Raw genomic sequence first — 20751 nt, forward strand, 5'->3', positions numbered from 1 at the left:
ATGGCCCAGAGGGTGCAGAAGGGCTCACCCTTAAGAAACAGTAAGAAGGCCAGTGTAGCTGGAGTCGAGATGGAATATGGGAGGTGGTGGGATCAGGAGATGGCTTGTAGAAAAATACATTGGTAAATACAAGCTTCCTGACACCGGGAGCCCATTGCTGTGTAGAGAAGCAGAATTAACAGGGCGCTGTGAGCTTTGTCTCCCACTGGCCTGTGGGACAGTGATAACACGTGGAACAGTGACAGGAACATGGCTACAGGAGTGGGGAGCCCTGGCTCCTGTGTTAGTTTGCCCTGATGTTAATTACCGTGCTCAGTCTGTGGCTCATTTCTGGAAGTGCAGAATCTGCCTTGTATCACTTTGGGGGGCATTTGGATGGCAGTTCTTAGGGAGGTGCTCAGGCTTCTCAGAGTGGAGGTAAGATGGGGTCACTTGCAGCAGACATGAGGGTGCCGCAGAGGGTTGTTCACTTCTTTCCTCTGGTCTGACTGCTGCCTCTCTTCTTCCAAGCAGGATTGGTTGCCGTGGTCCCTACTGCTTTTCTCGCTCACGTGTGGCACAGGGGCCTTCTACGTTCCTGGGGTCGCACCAATCAACTTCCACCAGAACGATCCTGTTGAGATCAAGGTAAGTGTGTTCCGGGTCTATGGAAGCCTCTGTGCTGGGCCAGGGACCTGGCTACAGGAGCACAGTGAGCGGTCACGTCCCTCCTGTGGTTGCAGAGATCACAGACCAGTCAGCCTGAGAGCAAGAGGGTCCCCGGCTCAGAGCTGGAAGGAGTCCGCCCCCTCCCCCGCCCACCCCCAGGGCCCCGTAGTTCCAGGATCTCCTGCTCTCCGTCTCCCTCTGGGATTCTGTGCGTTCTCTCTGTGTTCCTCTCTCTCTTTCTCTTTCTGGCTCTGGCTCTATTTCTGGTTCTTTCGGTGTCTTTGTTTCTCTACTTTGACTTTTACAGGTGTCTCCATGTCTTTCTCCTATACTTACTTCTGTGTCTTTCTGTCTCTCTTTCTCTGTCTCTGTCTCTCTACCTGCCTCCTCCTCAGTGATGTTTCTGCCTCCCTTTTGGGGCTGTTCCATCCTCCTCTGGGCTTCCCAGGTGGTGCAGTGGTAAAGAATCTGCCGGCCAAGCAGGAGACTCGAGTTCAATCCTTGGGTCAGGAAGATCCCCTGGAGAAGGCAGTGGCCACCCACTCCAGTATTCTTGCCTGGGAAATCCCATGGACAGAGGAGCCTGGCAGGCTACGGTCCCTGCGGCCACGAGGAGTCAGATGCGACTGTGCACACGCGCACGCACATCCTCCTCTCTGTCGCCAGCTTTCTCTGCATAATTCATATCAGACGTGTGTACGCAGCCTATTATGGATTCTGTTTTTTCAGTTTTAGCTTCTGCCAGGATTCTGTGGTTTAGTATTTCTTAACTATGCACTGCATATCTGAGTGGTGGTATATGAGATAATTTTAAGTTGCTAACAAATATATTTTAATAACTGTTTTCTTTTAATTATACTATAAAATATAGTGATTACTTCAGCTCATGATTTCATGACTATCGTTGGTTTTCCATTTTTAATCGAGATAAAATGTTTGTTTCTTAAATGAGTGTATTCATCTAAAAATGAATCATACCCAAGCAAATAGTAGAATAAATGTTAGGTAGATAGGGCAAGTCAGTACATGAATGATTAGGGTTTGGAAAGCATTGTCCTAAATCAGAGTCCAGGCCACCTCACTTCTTCAGCTTAGGTGCCCACTTCCGTGTCAGTCACTTGTGACAGGGATTATGGGAGAGTCATTTTAAAATATGATTGATCAGGGGCAGTGGACAGTCTGACACCTTGGGTAATGTCTCCTATAACAACAGACTCTGAGTGGCATTCTCAAAGCCCCAAATAGGGCAGGGGGTTGATGGTGGACCTTTTCGTATTTAGTTTTCCCCAGAATCAAACTCTGAGGTGGAGCTTTGCTACATGAGATTTATTGTCTAGGCACTCAGGGTCGGCACTTGAGAGGGAATGAGCGAAGCAGGACTGAGCAGAGGGAGACCTTGAACTATGATACAGCAGAGTCCCTTGGAAAACTCTGGCACTGCAGTGGCTGGCCCTGCAAAGCTGTCTTATATTAAGGCGCGAGGACCAGCCACCAGGGAGGGCTGCCGCCTTGTACCAGAGCTCCCAGCTAAAGGAACTCCTCTCTCAGTTCAGTCGCTCAATCATGTCTGACTCTTTGCGACCCCTGAACCACAGCACGCCAGGCCTCCCTGTCCATCACCAGCTCCTGGAGTCTACCCAAACCCATGTCCATTGAGTCGATGATGCCATCCAACCATCTCATCCTCTGTCATCCCCTTCTCCTGCCCTCGGTCTTTCTCAGCATCAGGGTCTTTTCAAATGAGTCAGTTCTTTGCATCAGATGGCCAAAGTATTGGAGTTTCAGCCTCAACATCAGTCCTTCCAATGAACACTCAGGACTGATCTCCTTTAGGATGAACTGGTTGGATTTCCTTGCAGTCCAAGGGACTCTCAAGAGTCTTCTCTGACACCACAATTCAAAAGCATCAATTCTTCGGCACTCAGCTTTCTTTATAGTCCAACTCTCACATCCATACTTGACCACTGGAAAAACCATAGCCTTGACTAGACGGACCATTGTTGGCAAAGTAATGTCGCTGCTTTTTAATATGCTGTCTAGGTTGGTCATAACTTTCCTTCCAAGGAGTAAGCCATCACCCAAATACAACTGCTCCTAATGCTTCTGGATATTTTTCTTAGTCTTTTTCTCTGTGCAGTGTTTACAGCCTAGTATACTTGGCATTCTCGCACTTCCATAAACCCCCAGCTTCTTGACTATATCAGTCCCCCATAGGCAAAATAGTTGAAATTTTTAGTAGTCCTTCAAATCCTTAGCAATTCTGTAAAAAGGGCTAGCAAAATTTATAAAGTTATGAAAATAAATTCTGCTCCTAAAATGTACATTTCTTACTTCATTATTGTGTTCTTGGGAAACCACATCTCTACTGATCTGTGCAAAAGCAAAGCAGAGAGCTTGTAAGAAAATACAGTTTTCATCCTAAGCATCCGGTGTTCAAAAGGGAGAGCAGAAGACCAGAGGGTCCTGAAGGGCTGGGACGCGCTGTCGTGTACTACACATGCCTTTGTTTGCCGCCACATTTTGGGTATTTGCAAAATTATAAATTGCTACATGTCATGCTTACTTGGGGCATTAGATTCAAGCAACTTTGCATTATCTAGGGGGAGTTAACTGATTTAGAGGTTAAAAATATGATGCATTTGTGGAAAATCGAAAACTATCACAAATCAAGTTCTAGAAGGGCTGGAATTTTATCTTTTTTGGTTACTGCTGTGTCACCAGCTCCTAGTACGTAGCCTGGCAGGGTGGGTAAATACACATGATGAATTACTGTTAGAAAGTGCATTTGGAGCTATGTAGTGTAACAAGCAAAGGCTCCATTCCATGTGTTGCATTGCTGTGAGCATCCCTCTTCCTTGCAAGTCCGTTTGTAATTTTGGGGAGCAATAATCAAAGTAACATGCCAGGCATTATGCGTGGCTTAGCTCAAGATGCCCCTGTCAAGAGCCCTCTGAGGCAGATTACTGTATATTTTAGAGATTTACTGAACATTTTACAGTTATGAAAACAGGCCCAAGGAAGTGAACCATCTTGCCCAAGGACACATTGTGATAGAGACATAGGGTTAGTTTCAGAGCCTAGCTCTTCACCACTGCAGGACCTTCCTCCCAGTGCCTCAGCCAGAAGCCCCCTCCAGAGCAAAGCTTGTGGTGTGGGGAAGGCTGGGTGGTTCTGGCTTCAGTCCTGCCAAGCTGGGTGTGTGAGAACATACTTGTGGGTGGGAAGAGAGGGCGGGAGGGGACATAAAGGTGAGACTGTCTCTTTGTAATGTGGATTCTTTTTGATTGTCCAGGAGGAGAGAATATTACGAGACACAAAATAATAGGCAGTTACAACAGATAATAACTTTTTGATTATTTTGCTTCAAGCAATTTATGAAATGCTTCATAGAGGCCCCCAGTTCTCAATCCAACATCTAAAAAAGCTCTGAAACCAGGGTTTTTCTAAATTCATTGTAGGCAAGACCTGCCCTTAATTTTTTTATTGACTTTATCTGTCCCATTTAGTATAATTATTTTTACATTTCTTTGTACAAACAGTCATTGAATGTGGGGTACTACTCCATATCCAGCTGGGAGGTGTTATAAAACCACATTGCTCTCTCAAAATTAGAAAAATTCCTAATTCCAAAACAAGAGTTTTAAGTAAGGATTGGACCTGGATTTTTAAAATTATTTATACTTTCAGATGGTGTATAAGGAATGGTCAATAGAGTCTAAACAGCAAAGATAATTTTAGTTGCATTTAAAATTTATTTTTTGCAGCATTTTGATTGGTTCTATTTTATCCGTGATTTGGGGAGTAGTCTGTGGCTGTCACTGTTTCCAGAGCTACATTCTTGCATCAGTTCCTAAATGTTCTCCTTCATGGTCTTCTTAAACTTCATCTTTAATGGTTGCATAATATTTAATTGAATGACTAGTTTATGATTTATTGGCCAGTTTCCCATAATGGAGCTTTTAGCTGTTTTTCCGCTTTTTTCCTCTCGTTTTCCATTGTGCAGACATTTGGTGAGCACCTCCTATATGCCTAGGTCTGTAGGCACAGTGGCTACATAGGTGAGCAAGATACATATGGTCCTTACCCTCATGAACCTTAAATCTTAAATTCCAGTAGGGGAGGCTGATTTCTTTTGGGGAAAAAAAAAATCAAATAATTATATTTTACCAGACATGCTACAAAGATAACTAGGAGTGTTGAAGTAGAGGAAGTGAGGGAATTCCTTTGGTAAGATGATTAGGAAAGGACTCAAAGGTGAAGAATTTCAGCTGAAACCCCAGTGGCTCAGCAGTAAAGAATCTGCCTACAGTGCAGGAGGAGACAGGGGTTCGATCCCTGGGTCAGGAAAATCCCCCGGAGAAGGGAATGGCAACCCACACCAATACTCTTGTCTGCAGAATCCCATGGACAGAGGAGCCTGGTGGGCTACATACAGTCCATGGGGTTGCAAAGAGTCGGACACGACTGAAGAGACTGAGCGTGCAAATGTGAGGAGGAGCCAGAATCAAGCCAAGAGGAGCAGGGTTCCAAGCTGGAGGCGGAGGGGACGGGTCAGGCTCAAGGAAATAGAGGCAGAAGACCACTGTGGTTAGGAATGAGGAGTGAGCTCTTTGTTCCTGACGTGTTTTCCCTCATTTGGAGTTACTTCCTTAGGAAAGATACCCAGAAGTGAAATTATAGGGTCAAAGAATATCAACATGTTAAGGACTCTGAGTATATATTGGATTTGGTTGCAATTTTAAACAAAATCTATAATGCAGTCTGAAACTAGTGAGCTGTGAAATAATTCAGAATTGTAGAGTATATTTATAGTATACCAAAGTTGTGTCTGCTGCAGTTAGTTTGCTTTTTAGATAATACTTTTTAGATATACTGAGTATACTGAAGATGAGTGGGTACCAGGGAGGATTGTAGAAGGTCCCCTTGTTTTCTGGGTTGAGGAATAATGGCCTCTCTTCTCCCACCAGGCTGTGAAGCTCACCAGCTCTCGCACCCAGCTACCTTATGAATACTACTCGCTGCCCTTCTGCCAGCCCAACAAAATAACCTACAAGGCAGAGAATCTGGGTAAGTTCTTCTCTGGCACTGCTGTTACCCTGTCGCAAAGAGGAACTCAGATCTTTTCATAATGATAATAGCAGTTAACCATTAGATAGCACATACTGTGTGCTGGACGCCATTCTACATAGTTTGTTTATATATTAGCTCGTTTAATCTTCACAACATCCTGAAGGAGGTAGTTGTATTTATTCCTGTTTTTACAGATTAAGTAACTTGTCACTGGTTATACTGTAAATTAATAGCTAAGCTGGACTTGGAATCTGTGTAGTCAGGCTTCAGAGTTGGAGCCCTTGGCTACTGTTCAGACTGGCTCTTCTTGATTTCCAGATATCCCCTTCTGTCTCTCATGGCTTCTGTAACGTGCTCTCCTTTTAATTAAGAGTGAATGATTATCTCTGGCCTTGATGGAAGCAGACATCACTATAGTTCTTGCTAAGCTGTTCAGGCCTCGCCTCAAATAATGTGTGAAGCAGCCACCAGAGTGTCTGGCATATGTGTTCATAAATAGCAGCCGTTTTACTTTAATTCAAATAATTCTTCATTTGGTAGAATTTCAGGCTTAAAAGAAAAAATGTTTGGAGGACTCTGTTGAGGACATGATTATTAGTACTTTGTGCCTGTCTCACTTTAAGTCCTGGAGATAAAAAATTGGAAGGATGTCCCTCCACCCCACCGACTTTGAGAAAATGAAGAGACTTTCTTCTTCTCTTACAGCTTAGGGAGGGGGAAGGAGAGAACTGGTTATTGAGCAAGCCCCTAAAAGGGCCGCCTTCTCTGTCGGGGCTGAACATGGTTCTGATGTTTCCAGAACCTCTAGCCAGTGTCTGTACCTCCTGTTGGGTATCGGGCATCCCAGGCCAGCTGGGGCAGACTTTGACCTAAAGCAGGCAACACCACCAGTCCCCAAGTCTCCCCTGATGCTGTTGAACGGAGGTTGATCTTAGGGCCCAGGCTGTTCCTGCTCACCTGCTGCATACCCTTCTTTTCCTGTTTTTTAGAATCATTCCCTTGTTATTCACTTTTGGCCGTGCTGGGTCTCTGTTGCTGTACGCAGGCTTCCTCTAGTTGCGGCAAGTGGGGACGGCTGTCTGGTTGCAGCGCCCGGGCTCAGCAGTTGCATGCAGCTCGTGGACGCTACAGTGTGGGCTCAGTAGTTGTGCATGGGCTTAGTTGCACTGCAGCACATGGAATCTTCCCAGACCAGAGCTCAAACCCATGTTCTCTGCGTTGGCAGGTGGATTCTTAACCATTGGACCACTAAGCAAGTCCCGCTTAACCTTTTTTCTCTCTACATCACGCCATGTTCCCAGCACCCTGCTGCTACCAGGTATCCTGACCTGCTTTGTCCTCCAGACCCCTCACAGCAGCTCCTCCCTTCCCGTGAGCTGGTGTGGATTTGTCCACAGCCCAAAACTCAACAGTTGGGCACACCTCAGTGTGATACTAGGTGACCTGAACCTCCGTGAAGCTAGGGAATGTTCCTGCCTCATGGAAATGGAAACTGGAGTGTACAGAAGTTATCCTGCCACACTGTATCTTATTCCATCTTTGTGTAGTGCCTCCCTCTGTGGCCCAGAGGCTCTTTGAGCAATGGGATCATGTCCTACATTTCTCTGTCTTTCTCTGCCACTTCTGACCCAGCCTCTCACACATCGTCATCATTCAGTTAAAGTTAACTGTCCTCCCTGAGTGGAGCAGAAACAGCCTTGAGCGAATGCCTGTTGGGTTGCAAGCCTTGTTCTCTTCGTCATCATTATCATCACCGTTAGTCCTTACATGGCTCTCACAATGAGCCAGGGTTCTGAGCCTGTCTGTGCTTTAACTTAGTTAATTTTCACAACAGCCCTCTGAGGTAGCTACTCTTAAAATCCACTTGTCATGGACAAGGGAAGTGAGCCACAGGAGGTGAAGTCACTTGCCTCAGGTTACTCACCGAGTTGGTGGCAGAGCCCAAGAACTGTGGCTTCAGGGTCCAGAGCCTCAAGCAGCACAGTCTGTGTACCGTCTCTCGGTTCCCACTGTGACTGCACAGCCAGGTACGCTGGCCTCCATGCCAGAGTAGAGGGCACAGCAGCTTCAGAGGTTTGAAAAAGTTGCTCATGGTCAGGGGGTGGTGATTTTAACCCAGGTTTGTTTTGTTTCTCTTTTTACTATTTATTTTTACTTACTGATTTGGCTGCGCCAGGTCTTACTTGCAGCGTGCAGGATCTTGAATTGCAGCATCTGGGATCTAGTTCCCTGAGCAGGGATAGAGCCTGGGCCCCCTGCATGGGGAACACAGAGTCTTAGCCACTGGACCACCAGGAAGTTCCCTTAACCCAAGTTTTTTAACTCTAAAACAGTTCTTTCTGTTGGCGGCTCACCTGGTAAAGAATCCGCCTGCAGTGTAGGAGACCTGGGTCCTATCCCTGGGTTGGGAAGATCCCCTGGAGGAGGGCATGGCAACCCACTCCAGTATTCTTGCTTGGAGAATTCCAGGGGCAGAGGAGACTTGTGGGCTACAGTGCATGGAGTCACAAAGAGTTGGACAAGACTGAGCAAGTAACACTTGGACTTTCACTTTTCTGTTGTCCAGACTGCCTTTTCCAGAAAGGTTCATTTGGGCTGTCTGAGGGCTGTGCTTCTGATTCTCAGATTAGTTTACCGATAAAGATTCATATGGTGGGGGGCTTGTGAGGGGACATCTGCAGCGGATGTGCTAGAGGACAGTGTCATTCTCTCTTCGAGTGGCCACTTAGCCTGCTATTCGTTTAGTGTGGCTTGCTGACTGCTCCCAGCTTTAAAAGTTAAAAGGAATACTTCTCTATTAGAAATGAGCTGTTGTAGACCACTGTGTCCTCCTTCTTGGTTTAAATCTAATTTCTAAATATTGAGAAGTGATACCTGTCTTACTAGATCTGCAGCCCTGTTCCTCTCTCTGTATGTTCTTCCTTTCCTCAAGTGAGTCCCCTGTTGACCTCACTGAAGACAAGTGGGCGGTAGGGCATGTGGTAGAGGAAGGAGCCTGGGGACTTGAGCTAGAACTTGGTTGTAGAAGCCTCAGAGTCTTTCTGATATGCACCTGTCCTCCTCACTCATCCTTTGTATCAATCAGTACCAAGCCCCCTAGATTTCACCTCTTGGTAGCTCCTGATCGTGTACTTGTTTCCACCCTCCCCACACCCTGGAATGCAGCCACCATCACTGTTCGCTTGCACAGTGCCTGCCATCACCCCAGACAGTTCCTTGCATCTCTGATGTTTTCTTGACAAAATAGCCAGACTGATCTGTTACCAGAATCAGATAATGGCTTCTGCTGCCCCATTAGAAACCCTTTATTGATTTTTGTTGCTCTCTGGATGAAGATCAAACTTCTGTGTGGCCCACAGGCCCCCTAAGGTCCAGCTCTGGCCAGTCTCTCTGACTCACCTCAGGTCACCCTTGCTGTCTGCACTGCAGCCATACAGGCCTCTCAAGTTTACCCTGTCGTCTCCTCTTCCCCCAACTCTTCCCCCGAGAAAGGACCCTTTGCACATACTGTTCCTTCTGTCTAGACTAGCCTTTCCCTGTCTTTCTGTCTCTTTAATCCTCTTCCTTTAGAGCTCACTTCAAGCATCACTGCTTCCAAGAAGCTGTCCTAGACCTGCTTCCCACGTCTCGAGCCAGTTCCTCTTATTGCACCATGTCTTCTCACTGTCCTGATTGCTTAGTCAGTGTGTTCCTACTAGACCGTAAGCTCCATGAATATGTCTGTACAACAGTGTGTCTTCAGAGCCCAGCATATAACCAGTACCCAGTTTAGAAGGAACAAATGAGCAAACAAACAAATGACTAGGCCAGGAGTCCCACATCAGGCAGGTCCACTCTGACAGGCCGTTAGACCAGGTATGGGTTCAGGCGTTAGTGCAAAGCCTATGGGCTTTGGTTCGTCTCCTTCAGCTCACCCCAGTTCCTCCTCATCCCAGTAGAATTGTCAGAATGGCTCCACATGAAAGCGCTGTTGGGTTTAGTCCCTGACTGCTTGGTGCCTGCTCACAGGACACCTGGCAACAGATTTTTCTGAGGTCATAGGTGTGCAAGGGTGTGCCAGTTCCTTAAGTAAGATGTTTTGGCTAAAAATCTCCAGTGCTGGATTTTACGCTGCCTCCCTCCCTGCCTAAACCAGGATCTGAAGACACGGAAATAAATCATGTGCCCTTGAAGAGCTCATAATCAGGTAGCAGGGCAGAAACTTGGACCATCAGTACATTGTGCAGAATCACAGCACTGACGTATGAAAAGGTGCAGAGGTGATGCTGGTGACAGAAGTAGTATTTGTTGCCTTCCTACTCTGTGTTTCTCACTGTAGTCCTGTGAGATGGGTACTGTTATTCCCATTTTGCAGATGAGGAAATTGAGCCTCGTTGAGGTTAAATTACTTTCCAGGACTGCTGAGCTAGTAAGCTGCAGAGCCACGGTTCAGTAATCCTCGCTTTACCATCATACGATGCTCCCTCTGTGCTGAGGGCAGTCCAAGGAGAGAGACGAGCTGAGCCTCAAGGAGGTCAGGAAGGGCTTCCAGAGAGTGGAATAAAAGCTGAGCCTGCAGGTTGAGAAAGTTTCCCAGGAATGTGGGGCAGGGATTGGCAAAGGAAATGATAATGCGGCTCAGAGGCATGGGGTGACGGGGCATGTTTGATGTGCCCTGAAGAGTCTAGAGGTGCTAGAGCACAAAAGGGAGGCGGGGGCAACAGGTGGGGTCAGGTGGGCAAGCTTGGCCTGAACAGGCGGGGTATCACATTGAGTGTGCCAGGTTGCAGGACTGCTGGAAGCCTTCCAGGTGGGCCCTGTGTCTCCGTGGGTCTGCTGACCTCAGCAACCTCGGGGCTGAAGCTCTGAGCTCCATCTGTCTCTCTTATGGCAGGAGAGGTGCTGAGAGGGGACCGGATTGTCAACACCCCTTTCCAGGTTCTCATGAACAGTGAGAAGAAGTGTGAGGTTCTGTGCGGCCAGTCCAACAAGCCAGTGACCCTGACCGTGGAGCAGAGCCGGCTCGTGGCTGAGCGGATCTCAGAGGACTACTACGTCCACCTGTGAGTTGTCCTCTGCTCCCCGCCAGCCTTGGGTTCCCGGAGGGAAGGGCCCTGAGGGAGTGGCAGTCTGAGGGACTGAGCGGGGCCTTGGGTTTCCAGCATTGCGGACAACCTGCCCGTGGCCACCCGGCTGGAGCTCTACTCCAACCGCGATGGCGACGACAAGAAGAAGGAGAAAGATGTGCAGTTTGAACATGGCTACCGGCTCGGCTTCACAGACGTCAACAAGGTATTGGAATGCCCTAGTGTGCTGAGAGGGCTGGGGAGCCACGCCCCAGTCATGAGCACTTGGGGCCACAGAGCAGGGGGAAACCTACAGCTCTAGGCTCAGAACAGAAAATACAGGGATGGCCATGGCAAGTTCCTGCTGGTGCCCCCAAGGTGTGGTCTGTCGGAAGTTTGGGTGCTGGTGGGCAGGGCGCTAGCAGATGCTACAGAGGAAGTGGAAAGTGCAGTGCCTGAAACCTCAGATTCTGTATAACTACATGATCATATGGATTATAAGAGTAACTCTGCCCACCCCACCCCCACCTCCAAAAAAAATCTGGAATTTCGTCAGTGTGTTAGAGAGTGAGCTAAGTGGTGGTCAAGAGCATGCAGGTTCTCTGGGTTTTGAATCCTGCCTTACTAGTTGATGAGTGACCCTAATCCTACTTCTTTCACCTCTCTAAGCTTTGTGTTCCTTTTCTATAAAATGTATGTGATAGCCATACCTGCCCTTTGGGGGGTCGTGCAGAGTATATCAGACAATCTGTGTAAGCGCTCTGCAGCACAGCCACTGAGAAATACGCTAGTGGTGCTGATTGTAATGGGGATTCTCTTATATTTGTCATTTTCTAAACTGAACACACATTACTTAGGGAATAAAGAACAAGCACATTTCTTTCGAGGCACAGTCACTGTCCTCCAAGGGCTTCTGTCATAACTGGGGCGAGAACTGACAGTGAGAGGCCCTGGAGCTTAAGTCCCAATTCCAGTCCCACGGGCAGTGCCAGAGGAGTTCAGAGGGAGGGTCCGTGCATTCAGGTTGTCACGGAGGAGGTGGGCCTTGAAAACTAGAGAGGCTTGAGCTGCATGAAGTCGGGATGGCATTCTAGTTGAAGTGAACGCTGTGAACGGAGCTCAGGGTGGGGACCGTTCACGAGGCAGGGAGAGATCCAGGGGAACAGTTGAACTAACCTGTCTGAGAATGTATGTCAGGGTTACAGGACAGAGGGCCTTGAATCCCAGCCTGTGGGTCTGGACTTTAGTAAGCCCCATTGAGCCCTGGAGGGTTCACGAGTAACGGACTGCTGTGAGAGCAGTGTATTTGGAAGGTTGGTGCGGCTGGGTCTGTTAAATGCGGGAAGGGACCGAATACCTGGCCGGCCTGCCTGTGTGGGTTTGCTGGTGGTTCCCTGGCTCCAGCTCCTTCGTCGCCTGTGTTGCCCTGCTCAGATCTACCTGCACAACCACCTCTCGTTCATCCTCTACTACCACCGGGAGGACCTGGAAGAGGACCGGGAGCACACGTACCGCGTCGTCCGCTTCGAGGTGATTCCCCAGAGCATCAGGCTGGAGGGTGAGTGGGTAGGTGTGGCCAGGGGGCAGGGCTGGGCGGGCCTGGGCTTCCATGCCCGGGGCCTCTGCGCCCTTGACTCCTGACGTGGCTGATAGGGGCCCAGCCAAGCTAGGGTCGCTGCATTCCCGTTAGAGAAAGCAGGGACAAGGGGAGAGCTGACACGCTGAGCCCTGGCCTGGCACCTGCCGGTTGACCCCCTCCCGGCCACCGGGGAGGTGTGTTCTGATTATGATGGGAACCAGAGGCTCAGAGAGCTCGGCGACTTGGCCACGACCAAACAGCAATTGGGCTTGGCTGGGCCCATCATAAGAACCAGCCAGCTCAAGAACAAGGGCCAGAGGTACAGACAGAGCTGTTGGGCAGCCAGTCTCAGTGTTTGTGCTTCTGCGGGTGAGTGAGTGGCGTAGACTAAAGTTGGCCCAGGGTCAGCTGTCCTGTGGGAATTTGAGAGCCCAGGCCCAGCCCTCTGGGCCTGACTGAACCTAGTCCGGCTTCACCTCGCCTGGCAGCCCTGGCTCACCACAGAGCGCACTTCCACTTAGTAGGCCTGGTCTTCTGTCCACCGTGGTGGTGGGTTTCGGGACTTTTTTTTTAAGGTGTGGAACCTGGTATTCAGACAAACAAAATAATACTCAGAAGTCTCTTGTAAAATGTAGACCCTGTGCTTTCGGGGCGCAGACTGCCTCTCCTCCCGTCAGTGTTGTGGGCGCAGCCTGACGTTTACTGTGTGAGTGTTTGACAGCAGCTGCTGCCCCCGTGGTTCTTCGAGGTTAGAGACCCTGTCTTGTTTTCTCACTGTTTTTAGCCCAGTACCAGGCAGGCAGTAGGCGCCTGCTTATTGTATGTTTGTTACTGAATGAATGGACGATGGCAGGATGAATGGATGAGTAAGTGGAGGGAGAAAGTGACTGAGGACTGATTGCTGGAGCGCCGGGACTCTGGGGACTGAATGAGCGAGGAAGCATGTGAGACAGTGGGCTGGCGGGGTCTGCGTGTTGAATGGGACCAACTGAACAAGCAGGTGGATATTTGCTACGAGTGAAGGAAGAATCTGTTTGACGAAACAGGGACTCACACCCACTCCCTGCACGCACCTCTCTGCAACCCCTGAGGCTCTTTGAAAAGTCAGGGCTCCAGGGAGCACAGTTTTAAAGCTGTCGTTGCCAGCTCTTCTCCCAGCCTCTTCTCAGCAGCACGCCACCCCCGTGTACGCCCCCAGAACAGTCCCTGGGTAGTGGCACCTGCCCTCCCAGGAACAGACTGAGTCTCTGTCTCTCGCAGACCTCAAAGCAGACGAGAAGAGCTCATGCACCCTGCCTGAGGGTACCAACTCCTCGCCCCAAGAAATTGACCCCACCAAGGAGAATCAGCTGTACTTCACGTACTCTGTGCACTGGGAGGTGAGAAGGGGCTGCAGCCACAGCTGTAGGGGAGGAGGGCTTGGCTGAGCGGGAGAGGTCAAGCAGGAGGCTTGGCTCTCAAGCACTTCCTCCCCACCGCCAGGAAAGTGACATCAAGTGGGCCTCTCGCTGGGACACTTACCTCACCATGAGTGATGTGCAGATCCACTGGTTTTCTATCATTAACTCCGTCGTGGTGGTCTTCTTCCTGTCAGGTGAGAGCTGTGGGCTGGAGGGTGGAGAGAACAAGGGGCTGAGGTGTCGCATTGCTCACGGGGGACTTCTAGGGTGTTCTTGGAGCCCAGTGTGGGTCAGAAACGGACATCAGGGCTCTGTGGGGGCGTCAGGTACACAGAGGTGAACAAGACTCAGCCTCTACTCTGGAGGGCTCCTTGGGGAAGACCGCGCCTCTCCTCACACACACCTCCGCTGGTTCATTCAACGAGGGTTCGTCATTGCTCACCCTTTTGGGGCCCCAGCCACATGCTGGATATGGTGTTGAGCAAAACTAACCCAGCCTCTCCCCTCAGTCTATGCTCAGGTGGTAGGAGAGAGACAGAAAAGCCCCAGAGTGATGGAGTTCCAGGTAGTGCTAAGTGAGGAGAGGGTGAAGGCTGCCTTAGAGAAGACCTCCCCGAACAAGGAGCCGCATTCAGAGACCCAGGGAAGGACTCTTCTAGCCAGGGTCACACAGCCCTGCTGTGGGACAAACTTGGTGAGAAGCCAGATGACATGAGGGCGGGAGGGCAGTGGATATAACTGATCTATTCAGTATCAGAGAGGAAGTAAAGATAATGTTGTCTTCATTAAACATTTACCCTGGGACCAGCTGTGGTGCAAATAAACACTTCATAAGCCTCCCCCCTCCTTCCAGCCAAGCCTAAAAGCAGTAAGTTAGCTCAGGGTCCGATAATCTGTTGTCTTAGCCGCTATACCGCTGCCTAGAGAGAAACAGCCCGTGCCAGTGCCGATGGGGGCCTCTGAACTGTTTGGGGTGTGTCAAGAGGAGATGTCTTGAAGTATGAGTAGGAGTTAAGGCAAAAGGAGTAGCCTGGGTTATAGGCACACAGGTGAGAGGGAGATGGGCCATGACCTGATAACCAACAGCAATAAATGACCAGAGAGGTGAGCCTGGGGAAGTTAGAAGGACCAACCACTGGAGGAATAGGGATGCTGTTCTCCCTAGAGTGGAAGCAGTGTCCTGTGACAGCCTCCACCAATCCCAGCAGCTCATTCCTCCCCCCACACTTGAGGGGTGACCCTCTGTTTGCTCCGCCCCTGGTCGCTGAGCTGGAGCCCTGCCCAGGAGAGGACCTGAGGCCACTGCATAGCCAGTTCCCACTGAAGAAAGCCACACATGCGGGGGGGACCAGCAGCGCAGAAGACTCAGCTGGCAGTGCTGACGGCTTCTCTTCCTCCCCGCCCCCCATTTGTTTCAGGCATCCTGAGCATGATTATCATTCGGACCCTGCGGAAGGACATCGCCAACTATAATAAGGAGGATGACATTGTACGAGGTCTTGGCTGGGGAGGGATGGACTTGCAGAGGGAGGGTGGCCTAGCAGCAGAGCTCCAGGCCCCCCAGACCAGGACTGGGCGTGGGGGGGGAGGGCTGTGTGATCATTCATAGCACAAACCTTGAAAGTATTGAAAAGGAAAACAAAACGTTTAATGACTCAAAGTGACTGGGATAGATTTTCTCATTTTATTTTGCTTTTTTATTTTATTTTATGTTTGTGTTTGTCTGTGCTGGGTCTTCATTGCTCCACACAGACTTTGACTAGTTGTGGCGATCGAGGGCCGCTCTCCATTGCAGCGTGAGGGCTTCTCATTGTGGTGGCTTCTCTTTTTGCAGAGCACAGACTCTAGGGCACACGGGCTTAGTTGCCCTGCAGCATGTGGCATGTTCCCAGGCCAGGGATTGAACCTTTGTTTCCTGCATTGGCAGGCAAATTCTTACCCACTGGACCACCAGGGAAGCCCAGCTTTCTAATTTCCAAGCTTTCATAATGGAAGAAAACTGGATTGATTTGATGACATACAAATACTATATGATATTTGATTGATATTGATTTGACATACATAATCCTTTATGTCAAAATAAAACAGAAAAGTAAAATGGCAAATAATATATGCAACAAATATTTTAGAAGATGATAGTTATACAATATTGTGCAGTAATTATCCTCCAATTAAAAATAAATGTTTTTAAAAAGGAAGATGATGGTTAAAAGAACTGGTATTAAAAAACACTAAAATTCTCTAAGGTGCTGATGAACAAAAAAATACAGACAAGGATACATGGCTAAGAAACATGTGAAAAAGTGTTTTTATCTTAGGCATAAGTCCCCAACATGGGCTTCTCTGGTGGCTCAGTGGTAAAGAATCCACCTCCCAGTGCAGGAGACGCAGGATCAATCCCTGGGTCGGGAGGAGCCCCTGTAGAAGGAAATGGCAATGCATTCCAGTATTCTTGCCTGGGAAATCCCATGGCTAGAGGAACCTGGCAGGCTACAGTCCATGGGGTTTCAAAAGAGTTGGACACAACTTAGCAACTAAACCACAACATCAGGCCCCCCACATGCAGGTTCAGTCATCAGAAGACAGTTCTGGACCTTCAAATCAGCACAGCTCTGTATATATAGTGTTAATTGTTGGCAAGGTTAATGTGAAATAAGCACCTTTCATGCCACCTATACAAGTGTAAACTGGTAATTTTCTGAAAAGTAGTCAATTGACAGTAAGTTTCATAAACTGTCAAAAAGTTAACTTTTTTTTTTTTTTTTTGGCATCACCATACGGCATGTAGGATCTTAGTTCCCTGAGCATCAAAACCACAAAAATTTGATCTAGAAATATTTATAGCAGACTTGTTCATAATTTAAATAAACTGAATATAGACTGATATCCCATAATAATAACTTGGTTATAGTATAATATAGCTGTACAGTGAAAAATTGTACAGCTATTAAATAGTAATTGTAGAGAGTGTGTACTGACATGAGGTAATGCTCACGACCATCCCTCAGCTGAAAGTAACCAAGTAAATACAGTATGATCCCAGTTTTACTGTTAAAAGCTATATACACATACACACATGTATATATCTAAAGGGCTAAGGAAATAGATCAAAACACAGTATTATTAAGTATATAAATCATTTTTGTATTTTTCTGGTTTTAGTTTTTAATCCTTAAGCGTTTACGAGTTTTATATTTTTTGTTCAATCTTTCTGGATTTTTTAAAAATTGTCTGTGATACACATTTACTACTTTTTGTTCATTCGAGTATCATACTAAAGAATTTTTTTTAACTTTATTACGCATGTAAGAGTACATACAGACATACACAGAGAGATTGTGGACTCAGTCCTAGGCCATCACAATAAAGTGATTATTACAATAAAGCAAGTGAGACAAATTTTTGGTTTCCCAGTGCATATGAAAGTTATGTTTATACTATACTGTTGTCTATTAAGTGTGCAGTAGCAGTATGTCTAAAGAAGTACCTTAATTTAAAAATACTTAAGGGCTAAAAAATGCTAACCAACATCTGAGCCTTTATCTAATCATTATCTTTATCTGGCCTCAATGTTAATGGCTACTGACTGATCAGAGTGTTGGCTGCTGAAGCTTGGGGTGGTTGTGGCAGTTTCTTAAAATAAGACAGCAGTGAAATTTGCTAAATTCTCACAGCCTCTTCACCAGGAGTAGATTCCACCTCAAGAAATCATTAAAAAAAAAAAAAAAAAAAAGAAATCATTTTCTTTGCTCCTCCATAAGAAAGAGCCCCTTACCTGTTAGGATTTTACCATGAGATGGCAGCAGTTCAGTCCAGTCTTTAGGCTCCACTCGTAATTCTAGTTCTCTTGCTGCTTTCACTGCATCTGCAGTCACTTCTGAAACCTTGAACCTCACAATTTCATCCACGAAGCTTGGAATCAACTTCATCAATACTTCTGTTAATGTTCATATTTTGACCTCTTCCTGTGAATCACTTAATGGCATCTAGAATGATGAATCCTGGGACTTCCCTGGTGGTCCAGGGGTTAAGACTCCGTGCTTCCAGTGCAGGGTGCGCAGGTTCAATCTCTTGTTGGGGAACTAAGATTCCACACGGTGCAGTTTAGCAAAACAAAAACAAAAAACCAACAGCATTAGAATGGTGAATCCTTTCCAGAAGGTTTTCAATTTACTTTGCCCAGATCCATCAGAGGAATCACACTGTCTTATAGCAGCGTAATGAAATATGTTTCTTAAATAAGACTGCAAAGTCAAAACAATGCCTTCACCCATGGGCTGCAGAATGGGTGTTAGCGGGCATGAAGATAACATTAATCTCATTGTACATCTCCAGCAGAGCTCCTGGGTGATCAAGTACTTTGTCGATGAGCAGTAATACTTTGAAAGGAGTCTTTTTTTTTTTTTTTTTCTGAGCAGTAGGTCTCTACAGTGGGCTTAAAGTATTCAGTAAACCACGTTGTAAATAGACGTGCTGTCATCTAGACAGAGTGGATTTAACGTACTTCTTCAAGGCCTCTGGATTTTCGGATTGGTAAATGAGCACTGGCTTCAACTTAAAGTCACCAGCTACATGAACCTGTAACAGAGAGTCAGGCTGTCCTTTGAAGCCAGGCTTGACTTCTCTCTAGCTATGAAAGTCAGAGGTGGCATCTTCTTCCAGTCAGAGGCTGTTTTGTCTATATTGAAAGTCTGTTCAGTGCAGCCACTGTTAATGTAGCTAGATCTTCTGGATAACTCGCTGCAGCTTCTCCATCATCACTTGCTGCTTCACTTTGCACTTCTGTGTTATAGAGATGGGCTTCTCTCCTTAAACCTCATGAACGAACCTCTGCTAACTTCAGACTTTTCTTCTGCAGCTTCGTCACCTGTCTCACCCTTCACACAATTAAAGAGGGTTGGGCCTTGCTCTGGATGAGGCTTTGGCTTAATGGGATCTTATGGCTGGGTTGATCTCTCCAGACCACTCAGACTTTCTCCATAATAGCTATAAGACTGCTTTGCTTTCTTATTCCTATATTTGCCAGAGTTGCACTTTTAATTTCCTTGAAGAACTTTTCTTTTGCTTTCACAACTTGGCTGAATATTTTGTGCAAGTGGTCTAGTTTTTGGCCTGTCTGAGCCTTTGACAGACTTTCCTCTCTAAGCTTAATCATTTCTAGCTTTTGATTTAAAGTGAGAGACATGTAACGCTTCCTCTTACTTACACATTTAGAGGCCATTGTAGGGTTATTAATTGGCCTAATGTCAATATTATGCCTTGGGGAATAGGGAAGCTGAAGAAGAGGGAGAGAGATGGAGCATTCAGACCATACGTTTATTGTTTGTTTGCCATCTTTATGGGTACAGTTTATGGCAGCCTCAAACCATTGCAGTAGTAATATCAAAGATCACTGATCCTCAGTGGTCTAGTGGCTGGGACTCCATGCTCCCAATGCAGGGAGCCCAGGTTCCATCCCTGGTCAGGGAACTAGATCCCACATGCTACAACTAAAGATCCTGTGTGCTGCAACCTGTGTGCCACAGCTAAGACTTGGTGCTGCTAACTAATAATTAGAAAAAAAAAAAGATTATTGAGAATAGATCACTATAGCAAATATAATAATAATGAAAAGTTTTGAAATATTGCAAGAGTTACTAAAGTGTGATGCAGAGACATGAAGGGAGGAAATGCTTTTGGAAAAATAGTGCCGGTAGACTTGGCTTGATGCAAGTTGCTACAGACCTTCGATTTGTAAAAATTACAGTATCTGTGAAGTGCTGTAAAATGAAGCACAGTAAAATAAGATGTGTTTATATCATTTTTATAATCAGTAAAAAAAAAAAAAAAACTTGTAAATATACCACTCAAAACTATCACAGTGTTTTAGTGTGTTGGTTTACATTATTTTTTCATGCAGTAGGTTTGTGGCATGTGGGGAGGAAATTTTCCTTTCATATGGCTGTCTGCTCACGTTAGTGGCCTCCTTTCCCCATGTGACAGTTCTCTGAGAAGTACTTTCTCACTCACACTCCTGTGTAAGAGTGGAGCTGGTTGACACATCTGAGGCACCCTCAACCCCGATCAGAGGATGTGGGTCCTAGGGGTGGTCCCTGCAGGAGCTGCCTCCTTGGAGCCCAGGAAGAACCTTACTCTCTGGCGCTTTGCTGCAGGAAGACACCATGGAAGAGTCTGGCTGGAAGCTGGTGCACGGTGACGTCTTCAGGCCCCCCCAGTACCCCATGATCCTCAGCTCCCTGCTGGGCTCGGGCATTCAGCTCTTCTGTATGATCCTCATCGTCATCTGTGAGTGGGCCTTGCCGGGCTGGGGTCGGGTGGGGGGAACAGCACAGGCCTGAGTCCGAGAGAGGAGTGGGCTTCCCTTCCTGGGGCAGAGGGACTTGTCAGCATCTCTGGGCAAGACAGAAGCATCTGTCCCAGCAGAAGGGCTGCTCCTCTCAGCCACAGGCCCCAGTGCTTTGCTCCTCAGATCTTGCCAGCACCATCCATAGGCCCCCGCACAGCCACACTGCCAGTGAAGCCACAGATCAGCACGGGGAGGTTGGCCTCCTTTTGCAGCTAGGCATTATATGACCTACATCTTTCCACGCCAGGATTAGACTGGAATCAGGTCTCTTTTCTCAGAAAACACCCCCCAAAATGATTATATAGTGGCTATAGGCAGTGCTGAAGTCAGTCTGCCTACTTTTCTTTTTTTGCTGATGTATGATAACTGCTGCACCCCGCTGAACCCCAGCTCAGACCCAGTCTTCTCCTGTAGAGAGGAGGGCGGAGGGAGAAGGGAGCCTCGTCCCGCCTCCCCTGCGCCGGGGCCCTGTCAGCCAGCGGGACGCGGTGCTCGGGCCGGAGGCCCTGACGCTCCCTCTCCCGCCCCCTCCTCAGTTGTGGCCATGCTGGGGATGCTGTCACCCTCCAGCCGGGGAGCACTCATGACCACCGCCTGCTTCCTCTTCATGTTCATGGGGTAGGTGTGCTGGGGGGCTCGGGGCTGACTCGGGTGGCCTCCGCT

General features: G+C 47.7%; 1 protein-coding gene across 5 annotated transcripts in view; it reads left to right on the forward strand.

Moving 5' to 3' along the window:
- The window catches only part of TM9SF4 (transmembrane 9 superfamily member 4), a 53038-nt gene that overhangs the window by 19733 nt on the left and 12554 nt on the right, over window positions 1–20751 (forward strand). For 4 of the 5 annotated variants that reach the window (XM_042230000.2, XM_042229998.2, XM_042229999.1 and 1 more), the window contains exons 2-11: window positions 514–627; window positions 5616–5715; window positions 10592–10760; window positions 10860–10989; window positions 12198–12321; window positions 13603–13721; window positions 13825–13936; window positions 15161–15231; window positions 19895–20027; window positions 20625–20706. In XM_042230000.2, the coding sequence (XP_042085934.1) occupies window positions 514–627; window positions 5616–5715; window positions 10592–10760; window positions 10860–10989; window positions 12198–12321; window positions 13603–13721; window positions 13825–13936; window positions 15161–15231; window positions 19895–20027; window positions 20625–20706 (1154 nt within the window). Of the gene's footprint in view, window positions 1–513; window positions 628–5615; window positions 5716–10591; window positions 10761–10859; window positions 10990–12197; window positions 12322–13602; window positions 13722–13824; window positions 13937–15160; window positions 15232–19894; window positions 20028–20624; window positions 20707–20751 lie in introns of those variants that run through there. The other variant, XM_027977063.3, reaches the window with a different exon arrangement.

Source organism: Ovis aries, chromosome 13 (genome assembly GCF_016772045.2).
Source record: "Ovis aries strain OAR_USU_Benz2616 breed Rambouillet chromosome 13, ARS-UI_Ramb_v3.0, whole genome shotgun sequence".
NCBI classification, from domain to species: domain Eukaryota; kingdom Metazoa; phylum Chordata; class Mammalia; order Artiodactyla; family Bovidae; genus Ovis; species Ovis aries.